The sequence below is a fragment of the Alligator sinensis genome, unplaced genomic scaffold (genome assembly GCF_000455745.1).
Source record: "Alligator sinensis unplaced genomic scaffold, ASM45574v1 scaffold8_1, whole genome shotgun sequence".
Lineage (NCBI taxonomy): Eukaryota > Metazoa > Chordata > Crocodylia > Alligatoridae > Alligator > Alligator sinensis.
Genome location: NW_005842568.1, coordinates 726,233 through 747,189, shown reverse-complemented (window position 1 = coordinate 747,189; position 20,957 = coordinate 726,233). Strand labels below are relative to the sequence as shown.

Here is a 20,957-nt window from a genome sequence, read left to right as displayed (position 1 = left end):
TGCCTGCGCCATGCCGGGAACCGGTGCTGCCCCACATTAGTCTGTAGGGGCAGCTGACGAGCAACGGGAATCTGTCATTCCCACGCCGCTCGCGCCTTCTGTTCATCCATCTCCACGCGCCGGAGGAAAGCCTCGCTCCTGGTCGGCACGTGCTCCCGTTTTACCAAAGATTGCGCGGAGGCAGAGAGCGTGCTTTCAGCGAATGCACACGGCCTGCGGGTCGGTCGGGGACAACGCGGAGGGCAGAGTCTGCTCTACTGCGGCGATGCGATCCCCCGCCTGGTCCCGAAACAGACGAGCTTCTGCACCGCTCGCGCACCAGGACTTCGACGCTTGCAGCATTTCCTAGTTGGGAGCTCTTAAAAAACCGACTCCGCTGTTCGTGTCGTTGCTAGCCCGGTACCAGCGCAGCACCCGATTCCCAATCCTGCGGCTGGAGAGGCGGCACGCTTTCCGACAGAATCAGCCTACCCGGCCTTGTTTGACCCGGGCTTTTTTCCTAAAATATTCCACGGCTGCCGCTACTGACTCGATTCCACGTGCGACAGCAACGACGGGAGCTCCTCCGTAAGGGATGAAGGCGCCGGCCGGGCGGGGGCTCTGGGAGCCCAGACCTCTGCCGGTGCAAATTCGCTGTGCGAGAACACAGTCTGGTTCAGCCGCCTGGGCCCGGGCTGGCGTTTATTGGGAAACGTTTCCTCCGCCGGCTCTGTCCTCGGTGCTGCATGTCACGATCCGAATGTCCCAGCACGTTTTCCCCCTCTGCACGCGCTCCTCTCTGAAGGCTGCGATGTGTGATCTTTGCTCTAAAACTGACTTGGGGATTTCAATAGCCTTTATTATTCGTGAGCAGCTGAAATCCCGAGCGGCAGAGATGAGGAGAGTACACACCTCGTTCGTTTTCAGGCGACTGAGCCACGTTTAAGCTCACCGGGCAGGCGGCTTCCACCGCTTCTTCGTCAGATGGAGGAGGATGAAGCCACCCCAAATATCTGTTCTCATCTCTCATCCTACACTTGTCCTCAAGTTCGGTCATTACGAGCCTCGCCGTCACTTCTGCTTTCTTTTACTACGCTTGTCTCTGGGCCGTCTTCCCGCTTGTCTTATCAGGTTCAAAATGCATTCGGAGAAAACGTGTTGCTTCGCGGAGCCCTGTCCGTTACCAAACCCGTACAAAGACACCAACTAACCACCTTAATGAGAAAGAAGCCTGGTTTTACAGAAAGCCATGCAAGAACCATGGGACCGAACAGATGACTGAATTTCACTGTTCGAAATATTTCGAACTTTCCTCTGGGGACACAGCATTGCTTTTCATCTGATTTCCCATGAACTCTTGCACGGCTTGATTTTGCCCAGCCTTTCTGTGAATTCTGGGTGCTAAAATGATTACCCACGTCGCGTTCAGATCCAGCATAATCTCTGCAGCCCAATAATATTATTTTATAATCGTTCTGTCCTGAACAAATACTCCTCCTGCGCTGAGTTTCGAAATACTCGAGTACGTGAACGTCCCCATGCACTGGAATGGGCATTAAAGGCAATACCTCGGCCAGTCTAGCGTGGGTGGCAGTCGAATCAGAAGCAGGCGCTAGTCTCCTTTTGGTGCTCACAACACACACAGAACAAATCTACCAACGCTACCATCCTCATTTCCTTCCGATGTTGCATTTCATTTCTCCAACACCGTTATTTTGCATCTCTAAATCTCCTGGCATCATTACAGCCCTAGACAATGAATCTGTGCCATTACAGATGTCATTGGTGCTTTCATTTCCTTTTATCTACGGGGACTTCACAGTCAGGGCGGCTAGGAGCTGGAACCAACTTCCAAGGGAGGTGGTGCTGGCCCCTACCCTGGGGATCTTTAAGAAGAGGCTGGATACTTACCTGGCTGGACTCATTTGAGTCCCGTTTTTGTTTTTAGGGTGAGTGGTTTTGTTTGTGTTTTTGGGTTGTTCTCCCGCCCTGGCGGGGGGTCGGGCTAGAAGATCTATTAGGTCCCTTCCGACCCTGAAACTATGAAACTATGAAACTATGACTTGAACTGACAACACAGAGGGATGTGCACAGAAAACCAGGAGAGCACAGCTTCCCCGATGTGCATGCACCATCGTGATCTATTTTACTTCCTTTACTTCCTTCTTGTTCCCACGTAGAAGGGAGAACAACTCCCAAAGTCCCTCGCAAACGGCTCATTTAACTGACTGATGCAAAGACGAGGCGAGGTGCAATGCTGTTTACCCCTCTTCTTCCCAGTTCGAGTGGCCAGGGTCTGGAACGGGCTCCCAAGGGAGGTGGTGCTCTCCCCTACCCTGGGGGTCTTCAAGAGGAGGTTAGATGAGAATCTAGCTGGGGTCATCTAGACCCAGCACTCTTTCCTGCCTATGCAGGGGGTCGGACTCGATGATCTATTGAGGTCCCTTCCGACCCTAGCATCTATGAATCTATGAAACCCCGGTGCCTGGGCACGCTGACCTGCTCGCCCCGCACCCGCTGCCGGGGCGCTGGACGGAGCGGGCAGGCAGGTTCCTGGCGGTCCAGGAAGGCCCAACGTGGAGGCTGCAGCCCTAGTGCTGCGTTCAACACGCACTGACAGGCTGATCCTAAATGACTGTATCTGATCCTCTCCTGACCTTGGCGAAGCCGTCAGCCTCTACAGCACCTTGCGGCAGCGAGTGCTGCGAGTTACTGATGCTCTGTGGGGAAGAGAGCCGTGCTTTGTTTCACACGTGCTCCCAGCCATGTCCTTGCATGTCCCCTTGCTCTAGCCCTATTCTCTTTCTGCACACCAGTCATTAGTGTATAGCCCTCATTCACACCCACACCCCCACATCATCTCCTCTGCAGGCTGAGAAGTCCCAGCCCAGTCTCTCCTCCTTGCCGGAAGGCATCTGTCCCCTGATTGCACGGCATGCACGCAGCCCCTCAATACCTCTGATCGCACTTAGAAAGGCCAAACAAAACAGCACCACACTTGCTTGCTCGTTGCTGGTCAGAAGACTACGCTCCATCCTATTCAACACAGATCTGCCCGTGATTGTAGACCCTCAAGCTTGATTACAGAAACTCATGTATCTGGGAACGAAGCCTACCAGCTGCAGTTCCCTGTCTGCTCAGCAGCCCGTTACACCGAATACATCATCCTTGCACTCCACTTGTTGCATTGGCTTCCCATTTACAAAAGAGGTCAAGCATACTATAAAGGGAACAGAAATCAAGTGCAGCGGCAGCAGTTGTCCGCTCTCAGATACTTTCTCTGCAGAACAGAGGAAAAGGAAAACCCTATTTGCACGCAGGAAACAGCCCAACGGAGCGAGGAGTGTAAAACAGACGGGAGCCTCCTGGCCATTGAGACCAGTCCCGCGTGCGTGCAGGCAGGGGTTTGTTCAGAGCATCTAGGGTCATAAGGACTTTCCTCCTCAACTAATTAAACCCATGCAGCTCAGCTGGAGAAGACATTCAGCAATGACAGAAGCCGGTCCTCACGATATAGAGACGTCCTGGGGATCTCTTCTTGGCCCTTTTTGTAAACTGGCCTTTAGCTTGCGATACCACGGAGAAAAACTGGTTCCAAAGGTCTCTGTAGATCAGCTGCGCCATGGATATGTCGTGGGTGGAAAGACGAGCCGGGAAGTGAACCCTTACTGGGAGGACTGGGACCCTCTGGTATAAATGTGCCACAGACCCCTAGCATAAGCTTTCAGTTATATCCCAGGGAATAGCAACACTACGGTGCTTGGGGGTCAGGCCTAGTGTCTCCAAAGTAGTCTGGACGTTTAACCTGGGACACAGAAGTACAGAAACGTGCAATTTCCCAGTGCAGAGGCGGCGTGACTAGCCCTGCTTTGCACCCTCCTGCTGCTAGTGAGCACGCGCCGACACCGACACCGACACCGCTGCAGTTCTGAGAAGACGGACTCCGAGTCATCACCTCTCAGAGCAAGACGAGCCGCCGGGGGCAGCTGTGCCTCCTCGTATTTCCCAACACCAGTTGGAAACTGCTGGCCCCAGGGTAGGGGAAGAAAGGTGAGCGCAGACAGCCTTCCACGAGGAGCGTCACAGGCAAGACACCTGCCAAGCTGTAAGACAGGGCGTGATAAATGTGTGGAAGGGATTATCTGAGGCAGCTGCCAGCAATAGCAGGGCACTGGTTTAATGAGCCAGGACATCCCTTTCAGTCCCGTGCGCCTATCCTATCTACACCCCTTTGCCTTCCCAAGGGCCGGGCTTACTGAGACGTGCCAGGTTTCCTTTTCCGGAGTCGCAAAGCTGCTCCGACCAAATCAGGTAAGACGGCAGCACAATCTTGAAGGCTAGTCTTAAATAACGCTAGGGATGCTATCACCCCCCCGACTCCACTCTGACTTAATCCTCTCACTTGATTCATCCTGCCACTTTCCCTTTTCCTCTGGTTTCCCTTCTGTCGAAGACGTCTGGCTCGCCAGTCAGGAGACACAACCTTTGCTGCGACCAGTTTGGCAAGTTAAACCCAGCACGGGCAGCCTGCTTCCAGGCAAAGGGATCTGCCTCCCAAAGGCTGAAAGGAAAATGAAGAGTAACTTAGCCAAAGCTTGTTCAGAGCCAACGTGGATAAAAGCCATGTCTAAAATGTCTAATTGGGCCGGTCACATGTCCCACGCCATGCCTGCAGGATGCCAGCAACTCTGCCGCACGTGTCCGAGAGGACGCACGCTCTGCCGTCGCTGGTACTCTTCTCTCTCCTCGCGTCTACTGCTCTTCACTTTAGGAAGAAACAGAATCGGATTTTAACTGCAAAACCTGAGCTCCTGTATAAAATGAACCCTTTCCTCTTATGAAACGATGGACAACCATCCACACCAGGGTTTAAGCAAAGTTTGCCCCCTGTAAAAAGACTAAGAAAAATGTAAATAAGGAAGTTTTGGTAAAGCCAAACTTTGCTTATCTGAGCCTTACGTGTGTAAACTAACTTGACGCTGCACAGGAACTGCGGGGCGAGGTGGTATCCTCGGTCCATCTAGCCCCGCGAGCTCCCAAGTGACCCAGCCGCTTCAGACAAGACTGCAACAACCGCGCATTTGGTGTTTTTCTAATCCTTAACTACCAGAGGCTGCTTTGGCCCCAGAAGCATGGGACTGTCGGGGACTTTCGGAGATCACGCAGCCTCTCCTGCCGCACCGCAGCGGGGTCAAGGATACTCGCACCGTTCCTGACACGACACGTGTCTGTCTAACCCGCCCCGAAAAACCCGCTGGCCAGACGCCAGCGCCTCCCTGGATGGGCTGCTCCAGTCCTCCACCACCTCGCGGTTAGAAAGCTTTCCCTAATATCTATCCCGACCCTTGGTTGCTGCAAGATAAGCTTATTTCTTCCTGTCCTGCCCTGGTGGCCCTGGAGAACCGATCGGTCTTCTTTATAACAACCTTTTGAATCAGGGGTGGGCAAAACGCGGCCCGCCAGGCCGCTCTATCTGGCCCGCGGGGCTCCTAAAAAATGTAGAAAATTAATATTTATCTGCCCCTGGCTGCCTGTCGTGCGGCCCTCGATGGCTTGTCAAAACTCAGTAAGCAGCTCTCTGCCCAAAATAATTGCCCGCCCCTGTTTTAAATATACCAACATAAACTATAATCTCTTCTAAATTCTGATTAGCCATTAACCATTATGACCTTGGAAATTCTTGTTTTCCATAAAAACAAGTCCAAACTCTTTTTCAACCTTGCTGTGGTTTTGGCCTCGATAACACCCCGTGGCAACGAGCTCCAGTTCACTCTCACGCTCGGTGGAAAGAGCTTTCCTTCCGTTGATTTTGATGTTCTCTTTTTTCTCTTATGTTTTGCTGCAGATCCCTTTGTTCTGGAGGTTTACGAGGGAGAAGAGAAGCCCGCGATCGTCCTTCCTTACAAGTTATTATTGCATGCATTTTTTCATGCTGTTTTCCTTGCGCTCGTCTCCCTCCCAGACAAGAGCGCCCTGACTTTTCAGCTCTCTTTGCAAGGGGGTCTTCACTGGGCAGCCGGCCGACAGTGGTCAGCTTTCGTCTACACGAGGTGAGCCTCGTGGTGACGTGCTGCCCACGTCCCTGCTTCTTAAGCAGCTCTTTGTCTAAGGCCTTTGAAGTGTCTAAATGAACTGTGCCGAAGACGTGACTTTTGACTAGGCATTGGATTAAAATGGGCCAACAGCAGTGGGACGGTTTCTACTACACTTTAGGCAGGCATCAGGGCTCAAAGCCAAGGGCCCTTCCTTCCCAGGCCAGTGGCTTGCTCACTGAGCCACGCTCTCCCTCCCTCCTCCTCCCGGCCCTTCGTGGCCTGCTTCAAGAGGAGGCTGGAGAGCACTTTGGGCAATGCCTAGCATGCTGGGGTTGGACTGGACAGCCTCTGGAGGCCCCTTCTGGCCCTTCTTCTCTAGGACTTCCATGATTACCCGTCTACTTTCATCTGAACTTCCTGAAGTTGTTCCAATTGATAAACATGCGTTCGCAACTGGGTGATGCAGCAGTGCGGTGGCAATGCTCTCTTGCAGAGCGAGATGCTGAGATGCTACGGGCTAAATCCTATTTCACCTTTCTGTGCCCAAGCAGCACTTCCACATCTGTATATTTTGGGGACATAACTAAGAGCGTCACATAAGTAAGATCGGCGAGTCTGTTTGCAGCGGCATAGCTCCGCCGGCCCGTGCGTCTCTTCTAAGCGTGTTCGGAAGGGTCCGCTGCGGGTGTGCGGGCCTGGGAGGGAACAGGGCCGCCCGGGCACGATGCACATCACGTTGTGCGAGTCCCTGAGACTCTAGGCAGAGAAAACGTGCGAGTGCTAGCTGCTAGACAGAGGAGAGGAGGACGGTGGCCCTCCCGCCCCTTGGCCTAACAGCCTCGTGCTCAGTGCACTTGACTGGGGACTGAGATGCAGACTCGAGCCCTCTGCCCCCCCAAAAACGGGTTGGAATCTGCATCCCAGCTGGCGCTGAGGTTTCCATTTTGAGACTTTAAAAAATATTTCTCTTTACTGGAGAAGGAGAGGCAGGGCAATGGTGTTTGCATTGCTACAGACCTCGAGCCACCTTGCACGGGGGTAGGGAAAACCAATACTGCCACGAGTGCGAGAGGATATCCATCCACACCTTGGGGCTGTTACAGGACAGAGGTGACATTCACACACCTGAACGGTGGGAGAGGAGTTTTACTTTATATAATTAGCCAACGGAAACAGCAACTGATTTCTATTCTCTCTGGAGCTCGTTGTTTTGTCTCCATCGCATTTCCGTCTACTGGTAGTTTTTGCTACTCTTGATGAAGTAGGGCTAATTTGTTTGCTCGCTGCTGTGGCAGTCTTTCCACGCTTCTCATAACTTCCACTATCTCACCCTTGTTGTTTTCCTTCCCTACGTCTCGAGCTGGTTGTCTCCATATTACTAGCCACGTTTCGATTTACATCAGCTGAGCAGAGAAAACACGACAGCCTGATTCAGTCTCGTACCACGTGAAGATGCCAAGTAAAGCTCTGAAAACGCTTGGGTATCTTAAGCAACGCGAAGGGAGATGGAGAAGTTCGAATGAGAGTCAGCTCATTTACTTACTGCATTTCCAGCTTCTGCAGCAAGCCTGGCGGCATATCTGGCAATCAGTCTGTGCTCCTCATCCAGTCTGCTCGGGCTGTCCAAGACACTGCCGAGGGAAAACAAAGCCGACACATCCCGATCAGCATGCACAGCTTCATTACCAGACATCACAGACAGCAGTGGACAGCAAGGGGAAAAGGAGTATTGTTAGGCAGAATCAGAGTCATTTGAAATGGAAAAGTTGGTAAGAAATCATGCAGACTTTTACCTTCTCCCCAACACAGGGCCAGGTCAAGATGCCCTGCGCCGCGGGGGAATGAATGTCTCCTAGGGCTTTGTCCAGTTTAGTCTTAAATGCTCCAAGTAAGGGCACCTTCCAGACTTTTAAAGCAAAACCTATATACAGAGGGTGTTAGCGAAACCTGTTCTGTTTTTCCTAAGGATGTTTGTTATAGGCCTCTCCAGTGTGTTCGAGCTAAAAAGGACGATAAAGCAGAACAGTGATGGTGGGAAAGCCACGTGCTTGTGGGACCTGCGACCGCCAGTGTCAGACTGAGCATGGTTTCCAAGAAGACCTGACCGAACCCCGCTGCCCTGACGTGAAGTGCTCGGACCGTAACTTCATGGTAAGCTCACTGTGTGCACGTGGCCTTGGGACGTGGTCCGCCCGCCCTGACTCTGGCAAGAGGTGGAGCGGGTCCTCGGAGGCCAGGTGGAGAGAGGGGCACCCCGCAGCGCGGAGTGACTGGGAGCGCAAGGGACACAGGGGCTCAAGGACCCCGGCTCTAGCAGTTCCTGGCCACAGAAATAGTATAATGAAATGGTAGAAGTTGGAGGTTTAAAGCTAAAGAAAAGAAATCACAAGGTGCTGGTGGAGGTCGGTCCTCGGGACTGACCGAGGGGTGTGGAGATCTTTCAGTCTGGTCAGCCTGTCGCATCCTAGCATGCAACAAGCTCTAAAAACCGTCACAAACACCTTTGAAATGTCCAAGCACCGGCAGACAGACTGCAAGCTTTGAGCAAAATGAATTTAAATGAGCCAAAGCAGAAAGGTCTGCTATCAGCTCCGACCAGGTGTTGCACAGGCTCCAGTGCAATGAACCAGCAGCAAAAAGCCATTTGAAAGAGCAGCTTCTCACGTCAGCGGCAAGCTGAAACGTTTGTCAGAGCCGCTGTTGTCACCAGTTGTAAATTATTTAAACAAGGAAAAAAGTAACAGGAGAAAATCAGTCTCAAGAGAAGTGAGACGGCTCCGTGTCACCACGCAGCGTTTTAAATGTGAGAAGCGCTTGGTTCCTGACATGGAGTCCACGCAGACGGCACTGGGCTGGGGAAGCACACAGTGATGGGCAGCAATCAAACCCAGGATCAAAATCCACTCCCTTCAATTGCAGCGAGAAAAAGAAACACCTGTCAGGTGCTCAGCAAGGCCCCCGGCAGACGCTCAATTAAAACTGATGGGCTCTGATGCACCATCCCCACGAGGCTGCTTCCCTCCACGCCGCAGGTGTGACGGTGGGATTGGGACTGAGCCCATCACGCCGTGTTGCTGGTGCAGGGGGAGCTCAGGCTCCTGATTTCGGGTCCCCTTGCACCGGCAAGTGGCAAGCGCCCGCGGCTCGGAGCCTGGGTCACGTGACGGGAGCCTGCAGCTGTGGGGAACGGCCGAGCCCTCGACTCCAGCTGTGCCCGAAGGCTGGGAGCCCCGCTCTGCCGCTATTCCCAGTCGCGGGGGGATATCAAAATCAAGGGCTCCAATGCACCGTGAGGCTGGGGTTGGCAACGGACCACCGCTCCCAGCTGCGGGAGCCCATCGGAGCCCTTGGCCTCAATGGGACCCTGGCCTCAGCCTCGGGACCATGCACTCGGGGGGGGGGCTGGATGCTCCAGCCAGTCCGGCCACACGTCCATGTATCAGCGTGACAGGCACGAGCCCCAAGGTTCTTGCACAAAAGACGTGTAATAACCGTCTGGCTTACTCCTCGTTCTACCGTGCCATTAATTGCATTAACATGTGGCTGGGTAACTACTAGAGATGTGATTAATCGTGTCCTTAGTGTAACGTGCCAGGAGTCCTACACTCCTGTTTCACCGTGCACAATCGCTTGCACTCATTTGACTGTAACTTCTTGGAGAAAATGCTCATTTTGAATGAAGAGCAAAGCTCCAACCAAACGCACAGTTTTTACTTTAAAATGTGGATTTCTTCAACCTGTAACTATAAACTCACTACCTTGGACGTCTCTGGACTGCGAGGGCCGGTCAAAGGCAGTATGTCAGAGGTTGTATTTTACGGGCCGAGGCAGCGTGAGTGAACTTAATGGGTAAAGCTGGGTGCAGGTCACGCTGGTTTAGATTTGCACCGTAATTTGGCTGCCTGTGTCTATAAACAGAATCATCTGAACAAAGGCAATGAATTAGACGTACCTGAAGGAGAAACCTGGAAAGTCACGTGAAGAACTAGGAAAGTGGTTTTAAAGAGATAAAGACAAACAGAAAAACAGGCCAGTGGACTAAGCCAATGTCCCCTCCCCGTTTTCCTCATTTCCTCTCACCCCGGTGGCAATGGATATTCAAATCGCACATTTTTCTGGACCGTGGCACATTTCTATTGTAGTTCGATCTTCCCTATTTTCATATCTGTTTGGGTTTCATCTGTAATTTAGGCCCGTCAGACGCCTGCGCCGACGAGCTGTAATTACAGCGTACTGGATCTCAGATCCTGAGCTGGATCTCCTCGTCCATCTTCGCTTTCTGAGAGGTGGCTACCGAGGTAAGGGAAGTGCTCGATTACCTCCAGGCTCTTTTCCTCGATGGTAATTTGGGGAGGGGGAGTCACATCCATGGCCTAGGGCAGGCTGACAGAGCACGTCAGGCTTCTCGATGTCGAGCGAGAGACAGGTCAAAAGTTTGGAAGGTTTCTCCAAAGAGATCCAGTGTGGTCCGGAGGTTTTCCTCGCTGTGCGCAAGGACGATGCAGCCGCTGGTATACTGAAGGTCAAGGATGGTTCTTTTGGGTACTTTGGTCTTCAAGTGAAACCACCCCAGATTGAAGAGCCCACCCGCTGTCTGCTATTCCATGTCAACTCCAGACGGAAGGAGTCCTTAACAAGACCCCAGATGAGCGTCAAAAAGAGGAGAACAGAGTTGGGGCAACGATGCGTCCTTGCTTGGCCCCAGTTCGGATGACAAACATCTGTCTCTGACCTGCTGCACAGGACGGTTGCAATCGTCTGGTTGTGAAGAAGCCGCAGGACCTTGATGTACTTTTCAGGACATCTAAATCTGGGCAGTACTTTTCACAAGGCTTCGCAATGGATGGAATCAAAGGCCTTAGCGAGGTTAATGAAGGACATATAAAAGGTCCTGAGGTTGTTTCTGACACTTTTCTTGGCCCTGGTGGGCAACAGAGACCTGATGGCCCATGGGATGGTCTGACCGCAGATCTTCCTGAGCACGAGGTAGAAGATGGTGCAGGAAGACGCGGTGGAAAGGAGGGTGATACCTCAATAGTGCTCACACAGACACATCATAGGTTTCATAGACATAGACATTAGGGCTGGAAGGGACCTCGGAAGATCATCGAGTCCAGCCCCCCGCCCAAAGGGCAGGAAGTCAGCTGGGGTCATAGGATCCCAGCAAGATGAGCATCCAGTTTGCTCTTGACATCGCCTTTCTTGAAGACAGTCACTATGCTGGCATCCTCAGGTCTCCAGGATCTCTTTGTTGGTCCAAATTCATAGAATAAATTTGTTGCGTCTCAGTACCGGCCCCTCGCTGCCAGCCTTGCAGATGCCAACAGCTATGACATTCGTCCAGTAGCCTGGTTCTCGGTCTCCTGGACGGCACGCCGTACTTCTTCTAGGACAGGAGGGCTGGTGAAGAACCCCTTTTCAGGGTGCTGAGGGATGGACTCAGCGGTAGCATCTGCCACGAACGATTCACGGCTCAGGGGTGCCTCAAAGTGCTCTTTCATCTACCCCGGAGAGATTCGTGTTCCTTGAGAAGCGCCGAGCCAACCTGTGATCACAGGAAAGTAGGCCTGCAGATGGCTTTCATTGCCTGGAAAAGGCCACGCACGTCAAGTTTGTAAGCAGAGAGCTCCATCTCTTTGACTTTCTCTTGCCACCACTGATTTGGGATCTCCCAGATCCTCCATTGAGTTGGCCTTTGAGGAACGGACATGTCTCCTCCTTCCGCTGAGATGAGATGACATCTTGCCCAGGAGAATGATCCCTTTTCCTCCAGTCGGGGAGTGCTTGGATCTTGGTGTCAGTCTCATCGAACCAATCCTGGTGTTGATGGGTAGCGCAGCGAATGGGTTCAGCACAGGCCACGTGAACGGCAGTGTAAAACCCCTTCCTCAACGTCGCCTTCATTTGTGGACAGGGCAGAGAGCTTCACATGGAGACACTGCTGGAGACCCTTACAGACCTTCAGGTCTTGATGAGTTTTTCAGCATTTCAGAGCAAGCTGGACGTTCGATAGCGGGTCTGCCAAGGTGGGCATCGTCCAGCAGTTACCGGTTCCTCGCATGGCACGTGTGATACGGACATCCGTTCCGTCGCGCGCTCTAACAACAACACAGTCGAGGAGGTGCCACGTGAGGGTGTATCCTTGTGCTCCTGTATTCGTCACTGTCTGAAGGCGGTGTTCGTGATGACAAGACATGCTCCAGGAGAAGGATGCTGTTGGAGCTGGCTTTTCCTACTCCTTCCTTCCCAAGGGTGCCACTCCGGGGTGCCAGGTCACAGCCGACTCAGGTGCTGAAGTCAACGAGGAGAATGACCTTGTCCCCCTTGCCAGGTTTCGTCCAAATGTAGTCAAGGTTGGAGTAAACTGTTCTTTGCCACCATCATCAGTGTCAAGCGTTGAGGCACATGCACTGACGACTGGTTGTTGCTGAGCTTAAGATGAAGGGTCAGACGGTGTTCGTTAATGCCCGCGGGGAGCTCCATACGGTCACTGATAAGCTGACTCTCGACGGAGACGCTGGTGCTGTGAATGCACCTGCCCTGGGCTGGTTTCCCCTTCCAGAAAAAAGACGTAGCCTCCACCCTCTTCCCTCCGCTCACCCTCATCCGGTCGTCTCGTCTCGCACAGAGCTGCGACGTCAGTGCTGCGCCTCACTACTTCCCTGACGACGACGGCACTTCGTTTTTCTGGCTGTTTGCTGTCTCGGTTATCCATCAAGGTGCAAACGCTCCATGTTGCAAGCATGCCTCTTGTTCCTCAGACTTCCACAGGCCAATTAATGCAGATTTCAGCCGTAACCCATGGAAGCAGAAGGCACGCTGGGAATGAACCAGCAAGCGGGATCACACGACAACGTTGCAAGAATAATGCAGCGTATTAGATAGCGACTGTGGATCCTTCAACTTGCTCCATAAACATCATTGACGTGTAGGCGAGTGAAGCCATATCATGGGGTTTTCACTCTTTTGAGCGTTTCTTCTAATACAAGAAGGGCAGTACTCCTACAGCTCGGCGTCTCTGGCCCGTGAGAGCGGCAGCAGCAGCAGTACAGACTGTGTGCTTTCACCCTGCCTAAATAAGTCATATTGCCTGTCATTTACCAGATGTGCAAAAAGCAACCAGAGTGACAGCCAAGGAAGAAGTAGCCCCGGACAGAAGGGAAAGAAAGGCAGCTCGGCGGAGCAAGACATTGGGGAGCTCTGAAAAAAGCAGGCAGCAGCAACAGACAAGAGCCACAAATCCCGATGCCACTGATGTGAGGGGACAGACAACTGGCAGATTCGAACAGGCCGGGCAACCGAAAGAAGAAGGTAATTTCAGAGAGAGCTACTTGGGGACAATGAATAAACGAGGATCCCTCCGCAGCGGGGGGAAGGAGGCCCGTCTGAATGGGGGAACAGGCTTTGGGGTGCGCAAAGCCAAAACCAGCACTTTCTCCGCTCTACTCGCGTAGCGATGCTGTTTTGCAGTGGGTTGCAAAGGGCCTGCAAAAGGGAGTAGTAGCAAATAGTGCTGATTCAAAAACCAACAGACCAAATCTCAAGGTTTTTTAATCTCAACCGTTTCCATTTCATGGATTTCAAGGCAGACCTTTTTTAGGGGAAAAAAAAAAACCACACTGCAATTTTTATCAATAGTTACAGAAACTCCATTGCAGCCACTGAAGCATTCTGATAACTGATATTTTTTTAAAACAGATAACAGTGATATAACCCTGACCTCAAACAGGGCTTTCTGGTTTTGGGACAGGTTAAATCTTTCCTGACGAGGCTCTGATAAAAATTCGGACCGAGCTCTAGAGACGGCCTCGCTTCTGACTTGGCGCGCGTGCTCAGTATTGCACCGGCTAGGTCAGCACGAGAGAAAATGTCTCTGGACACCCACTGAGAGGAGGCTCTTTTGATAACAATATTGCTTTTGACCAACTAATTGGGCAAGAAAAAGCGGTGCCGGTCTTCCAGGGCTTTGATCCGCTCCTAAGAGGATTTCAAGGACCTCCTAACATCAGATCTGCAGAGACGGGCATGCAGGTGTGAGGAAAATGCTGGCGGGAACGTAGACTCATTAAAGCAGAGATGTGACACCATCTAAGGGAGGAAACTCTAGCGAGTCTGCGCCAGCACCCTGCCTTGTACAGCCTCATACGAGGAGGGTAGGCACTCGGTAAGTTAGGGGTCCTGCCACAGAGGACACGACCTTCCACGTAGGAAAAGGTACACATCTTTCATCAGCTTTACTAAGACCACATCTCTTAAGTAATGACACGGCCCCCATCACTGCATCATACAAACACCCCACGGTCTTTAACCTCTCGTGTTTCGGGGCTTTGGTTGTAGCCGTCTGCTAACTATTTAGTTGGTTTAATAAAAGATATCAGATTTACCCAAAGACCCTTGTCACGCTCTTTAATGCGTGCAGGGGAAGCACTGTTTTCCTGTTCTGGGGGAAACCTTTTGACTCAAAACTTTCTCACTTCCTCTTTTAAGACACAGCTGTATAATAAACACCCTGGTACTGGAAAGAAAGGAGGAGACTTCAGACCATCTGGGGACATAGCGAGATACAGACAGACTGAAACAGCGAAACAAAGTGGAACGAATCAGGACAGAACCAAGACCAGGTAGCAGGGCGCAAGGAGAGAAGGGATGCTAAACTTGAGGCATGAAGGTGGGATGCAAGAAGGCTCTAAAATAAGGAAAAATGCAACAAAGGCGCCATGGCAGAGGAAGCAGAGATCCCAAAGCTCCCAGGTCAAGCACTGAAGCACAAGGGGATTTGGGGAATCAAACGAGCAGCAAGGAAGAAGCGAGCGGCACGATACGAGAGGCGATGAGCAACGAGGTGGGAACCACGCGAGCGGCAGCCGGGAGGGGAGCTGCACGTGATGTCTCTCCCCGCAGTGCCCGCCGCTCTGGACTCTGGGGGTCTTCCACGAGCAGCGGGAGACCCTACCATGAGCATCCGGTGGAGATGCAGTCTTTCAAGAAGAGGAGACTCTCCTTTGTGTCGTCCTAAACCAAGAACACTGCACCTGAATCTCTACGAAGCTAGGGTTTTAAAGGGGGGAAAAACCAATAAAACATCCCCCCGCCACCCCAAAAGCCCCAGCCTGAGGCTTCTCTGTCTCCTGCAGGAAACGCAGCAGTGATTAGACATCATGTGCAGAGACAACATTACATACCACGTTATTTCATTTTTCTTGTGAACGAACGTCTCGTTCGGGTGGAGGAAGGGGTCAAATGTTGGAAGAAACATACACCTAAACGTGAATCTGGGCTGTGCTTTGGGGTACATAAAAGAGCATAAGAAGTGCCAAGGTGGGTCAGCCCCACGGTCCCTCCAGCCCAGGAGATGCCTTAGAGGGAGAGCGTTCAACTGGAGAAGTGGTTCTGGTCTCTAGACACCCCTCGCTGGACTCGAGGCAGTCTCCATAACTTTGTGAATGCCGTGGCACCCAATTTCAAAAGCGAAGGTGTATGATGTAGTGCTTACTTCCCTGCAGAGGGGCTGGGCAGTGGGTGCGGGGGATCGGACGGGCAGGGACCAGCTTGAGCCTGTGCTCATCTGCTTTCCAGCAGCAGCTCCTTCTCGCTCCCCAGATGAGCTGGTGGGGCCTTTGGTGGTGGTCGTGGTGGGGTGGGAGGGCTTCGAAGGGCAAAACAGCTCTTTACTGTAGCAGGGAAAGGTGCAAGAAGCCAGGGCAAGAAGCTGAAGCCAAAAGCAATGAAATGTGAAATGAGCACCCTGGATTTAAGGTGGTTTAAAGGTGAGTAATCACTGGAACAGCTTCTAAGGGAAGGAGGATTTTCTATCTGTTGGTGTCTCCTGGTCAAGACTAGACGCCTTTCTGAAGGAGATTTTTCACCCAAACTCAAGTTACTGAGCTCAATACAAGGGAACCTAGATGGGCTCTGAGGGCCTGCAATGCACAGGGTGTCTGACTAGGTCATTTCACAGGACTTTCTGGCCCTAAAGTTTATGACACTCAGGCCCCCTCTACGCATGCAGGTAAGGGTACGATGGGATCCAATGTGTGACCCACACAATCCACACACGCACGGCAGGACGCGTGACTGTGGGATCGCACATCAGATCCCACCTCACCTTACTGCCGGTGCACCAGTGAGAAGCAAACTCCCACGGCTGGAAGCTGCCTCCGCTCCCTCCCCTCCCGCCGCCGGGCTGGGAGCTCACAGCCACCCCTCGTGGCTGCCGGGACCCCGCTGGGGCCTGGCACTGGGAGGCGAGCTGCAGGAGCCCGGTGTCTGCAGGACCCAGAGTCCAGAGCTGGACATCTCCTTACTGGTGGGAGTCCCAGCCCCAGCTGGGCACAGTGCACTCCCGCACCCGGGAGTCTGGTCGGCTGGTGGGGAGGCCCTGCTGCACGTGCAAATTAGAGCTGGGAAGCAACCAGCTATAAAGGTTGAGGTCTGACTTTATAGCTGGTTGGAGCTTTTTATTGTGTGGTAAGTACATGTAGCTGGTCTCAAGGTGACTGAGCAATTAACCAGTTAATTGCATGATACCTGTAACATGTGGAAGGAGCCTCAGAAAAGAGGGGGTCATTATTATTATTAACTGATCACTGCCCATCTGTACCCTCCCACTGCAAAGCATCTCCCCCGTGCGCTGATTAAGAGGCTACGATTAGCCATGGTACTGCAGAGAGTCCCACCCGGCTCACACGGGCACGATCTGCGTGTGGGATTTGGGCTGGCAGCAACAGGCCAAAAGCACAGGGACCAGGGCAGAGGCTTTGCAGGGATGTGGAAGAGCCCCTTTCCACTCTGCTCCTATTGCTGTTGGGTTTATTATGTTTCAGTTTTAAACTCGGAGCCCTACAGAAAATGTGGGTTGTGACTGGACTTCCTCAGGCATTCACCATTGGGGAATGCTCCAAGTCCCTGCTTCCTACCGTACCGTGCCGCAGAAACTACCAGCTACAGATAGCAGCCTCTCAGATCACGACTGAGTCCGTGTGACAGCATCTTATCGCCGGCTCCCCTTCCTCATCATCTGCAATGTCCACGCTAGCGCCTCGAAGCTGGGAGCTGAGGATTCCTGGCTCGCGCTCCGTTGTGGACAACGCTGTTTGCTTCTGGGTACCGAGGGGTTAGCAGGGAAAAGGGATCCACCTTTCAAGGAACGGTCAACTTCTCTCAATGATCTGGGAAGCTCATCCACTCCCCGAATGATGGAATAGGCCTTTCCTCTGAAAATCCTAGCCAGAGGGCACGGCAGGGCAGGCTGCTGCACAGCTCCGGGCACTGCGGAGCGGAGACCTGCCTTGGTAGATAGTTAGGTCCAAAAGTGGGGCAAAGACGACCCGCAGGCCGGAGCATCGAGCTGGCAGAACTGAAATCATGGTGGCACGACGTCACCATCTTTTAGGGCTTTGAGGTGAACCTTTTCCTCTGGCTCTGTGTGCATTTACCAATCTAAAACTTATACGAACATGCAGACTCAACCCAAGCGAGAGCCCGGACAGATGCTACATTTATGGTGTGATTAACATTGTCATCACTCTGTGAGTGGCAACGCACCATGTGTTCAGTCAACTTATGGTGCCAGAAAATGACACACCACAAAGATGCTCCACATGTAACAGCACCGTACGCTGAGCGTGTGGGATGCCCCAGTCCTCACGTCGACGAACAGCGGTTGTTGGCATCAGGCAAGGGACGGCAGCTCAAGTCGCCTGGGCTGATGCCAGTGATAGCTGTTTGTCAGCACACGGACAGGGCAGCCCAAGGCAGGCCGGGGCTGCCCGGGGTCCGGACACGTGTGGGGGGGAGAGGGAACCGATCAGCTCCCATCACTCAGCAAGGTCAAAGCGAGGAACCTGGCGGCCCCGCATGCTTCCAGCTCCTGTCTTTGAACTTGCTGAGCCGGAGGCAAGGGGAGAGGCAGGGATCGCACTGACATCCCTTGCCCGGCGCTTGCAGAGCCTCGTGCCTGGCTGGGAGCGTACCGAGTGCGAGGAGACAGCTGACTCCCCGTGGGCTGCGCTGCGCCCCGCTTTCAAACTGGCGGTGCACGGGGAGCCTGGGAGCGTGACCCTGAGCTCCTCGTGCGCTGGCAAGTCGAAAAGGCGCGTTTGGCTGTGCTGACAGGACGTGATCGGGATCTTATGCCCGATTCCCAAAACCGCGTGTCTTGCCATGCACGTGTGGCGCGGCAGGAGGCATGACTGGGTCAGGGCCTGAGAAACAGGAGACCTTTTCAAAGCACTTGAATTCTGGGAAAGATACGGAAATGGAGATTAGTGACGGTGGCATTTGATGCGTGCCATCTAGGAGAGATTAAAGGACCTTACCTTACGTACGCTAGAAAAAAATACAAGGCCAGAAGGGCCTCTCTGTAGTCACTCTCTGCGAATACTTGGGAGGGGTAAATGCCAGGAAGGGAGAAGAGATCTGTAAATCACAGGGCAGAGCTGGCAGCAGAACAAGTGGGTGCAAAGTGGCCGTGAATAAATTTAAGCTGGAAATCAGCAGACTGTCTCTCATCGGCAGAGCAGTAAAGTCTCCCAAAAGGGGATAAAATCTAATATTTCTAGGACGCCGCTTGGAAAGTTTCTGGAAGGAGCATTCCAGCACGGCCGTCTGCGACAGCACCCCCAGGACGTCTCCACTCGTCCTACGCTCCCGGGCACGGGCCGGCCTGCTCTCAGAAGCATTTGCAGATTGTAGATACCCTCCTTTCTCGTCGTCTGATGGGAATAACCACCCGAGTACAGTGTTATATAGGATCTGAAAAGGGAGGGTCTAGTGTCCGTGGTTCACAAGGCTTTAAAACATTTCAGCGTTTGTCTAGAACTACACGTACGTTGTTGGCAGTAGCAAAGACGTCCAGTTTACAGAACTGCACGTTCAAAATTGCAGCAAAAAGAGAAACCTGAGAAAAAACTCTGGACCCGGCCTGAAATCAGTGGGAGGAGGAGATGGATTTGAATAAATGCACCCTGGAGTAATGGGTGAAAAAAGCCCTTCACACCACATCACCCCATTTAACCTCTTAACGAGAGGCTTCAGCTGCTCGGGAGCGACCTTCACCCCGTGAGTAAATTCTCCCACAGGAAACAGCGTAATCGTTGCCACCCCCGCTCCCGGAAAGCTTTCCTAACACTAACCGTGTACCGTTCTGCAGCCGGTTCACATAGCTCGCTATCAGTGCATGCTCGTCAGCTAATCGACTGCCAGCATCCAGGCCGTACTGTAACCTAGTCGTCATGAAGGCAAAAAGAGCAAACAAAACAAAAATAAACACAAAGCAAAAAATTAATGAGCGTTAACAAAACACACAGTTAAACATGAACACAAATCGATGACCAATTAAAAAGGGAAATGGGTTTCAACGAGGGTCATGGGGAAGCGGGGTCTGTGGCTGTTAACGATTGACACAGAACCCGTGGGCGCTAATAGCAATGCCCCCCCCGTGCCCCCCGGGGCATAAGCAGTTGCATTAGTGGATGACAGCACCAGCAAAAGCCCCGGTCAAACGGCAGCGCTTGCGGCTGTGCTATTTTTCACTCACCTTCGGAGACGAGGTAATTTGGGTAAATCCAACACCTTTTATTAGACCAACTCGAATAAAAGATATCGGATTTACCCAAAGGACCTTGTCTGCCTAGGTCTTTAGACCAACACGGCTGCAACCCGTCAGCTTGGGAGAGCCACTTTTGGACCAGAACGGGAGGATGTCGGGTCGTGGCAGCGATGGCATTACCTTGACTACTGTCGTCCTTGGACGTCTCCACTCTGCACCGAACCGACATCTACCCATTCCCCGGTATTGAACAGCCGCAAACGCAACCAAATAAATGACAAAGCTGGGGCCTGGCTTTGTCATGGGAAATAGGAAGTGGCAGCACTAAGCACACAGGAGATGTTCAGCACATTACAGGAGCAGGCCCACAGCATGAAAACGGGGGAAACCAGGAAAAAGATGTAGTGAACGGTTTGAACAGAACCGGCCTCTAATGGGCACTTGTAAAGCAATCCTGCATTTTTATGGTACTTAAAGCAGACCTACAGTAATTTCCATGTTCACAAATTGCCTTTTCTAAATATGGAGACCAAGCACGAGAAGATTTATCGTTGGAAAACCACCCAAAATAGCCTGCTCAAGTAACTACTTGGCAAACTTCACAACCAAAGCAGCAAACGGATTTATTTGCCTATAGACCACGTTCACCACAGCAGCGTCTCAGAGACCCTGAAAGTATAGAGCAGAAAGGCACTGCCAATAAAGTCAACATTTTGCTCCCAAATTCACGAGGCAGGCGCTAGATCTGATATCCCGTCCTGTCTCTATAGACAGCGCGCCGTCTACGGTATCTGCTCCCCCTGGGCATCCTTCCTGCGTGTGGGGAGAAGGCCACATCTGTGCAGGGGATGGGGGATACCCTGCAGACATGAGACCATGCAAGACCATCATTCTTCCCAAACGCCTCCCAAAAATGTAAATAAGTTCTTGCTTCTCCAGACGCTCAAAGTGCTCTTTCAGCATGTTCATCCCAAATCATTCCTACTCGAGTAGTTGTTTGCAGAGATCTTTTAAAACACGATAGCTATTATTTCCAGTAGCAGGGCACTGGATATGCTGCAACCCAAACTGACATTTCTTGGACACACAGGCTCTTTTCCTTCTTTATAAAAAGTGTAGCTGGTTAGTATAGAAATCTGCCTGAAGCACAGTGAGACCTTATAATGAAAAAGCAAAACGGAATTACCCACGTAAACCCCTGTGGGCAACAAGCAACCTTTGCAATAATGGGTTTGTAACGAGAAAGAGAGTTAACATTAAAAGCTGTGCGGACGAACTCTTAAGCAATCTACTTTTGTGTCTTTGTGAAGCCTGACTACAGCAAAGTACAGAAAAACTTAACTTTAGATCCCATTTTAGGAAGCATCGAGCTGCTACCACAGTATTGAAGACTG

At 52.2% G+C, this 20,957-nt stretch overlaps 1 protein-coding gene across 12 annotated transcripts in view; it reads right to left on the bottom strand.

Annotated features, from left to right (window-relative positions):
- Positions 1–20,957, bottom strand: part of DTNB (dystrobrevin beta) — a 299,067-nt gene that overhangs the window by 79,164 nt on the left and 198,946 nt on the right. For 8 of the 12 annotated variants that reach the window (XR_003096007.1, XM_025214126.1, XM_025214129.1 and 5 more), the window contains 2 exons: positions 19,148–19,237; positions 7,558–7,645 (listed from right to left, as the gene is read on the bottom strand). Coding sequence is in view for 9 of the 12 variants with exons in the window: in XM_025214126.1 (XP_025069911.1) it covers positions 7,558–7,645; positions 19,148–19,237 (178 nt within the window). In the remaining 3 variants the exon portion in view is untranslated. Of the gene's footprint in view, positions 1–7,557; positions 7,646–19,147; positions 19,238–20,957 lie in introns of those variants that run through there. The other 4 variants (XM_025214130.1, XM_025214131.1, XR_003096008.1 and 1 more) reach the window with 3 other exon arrangements.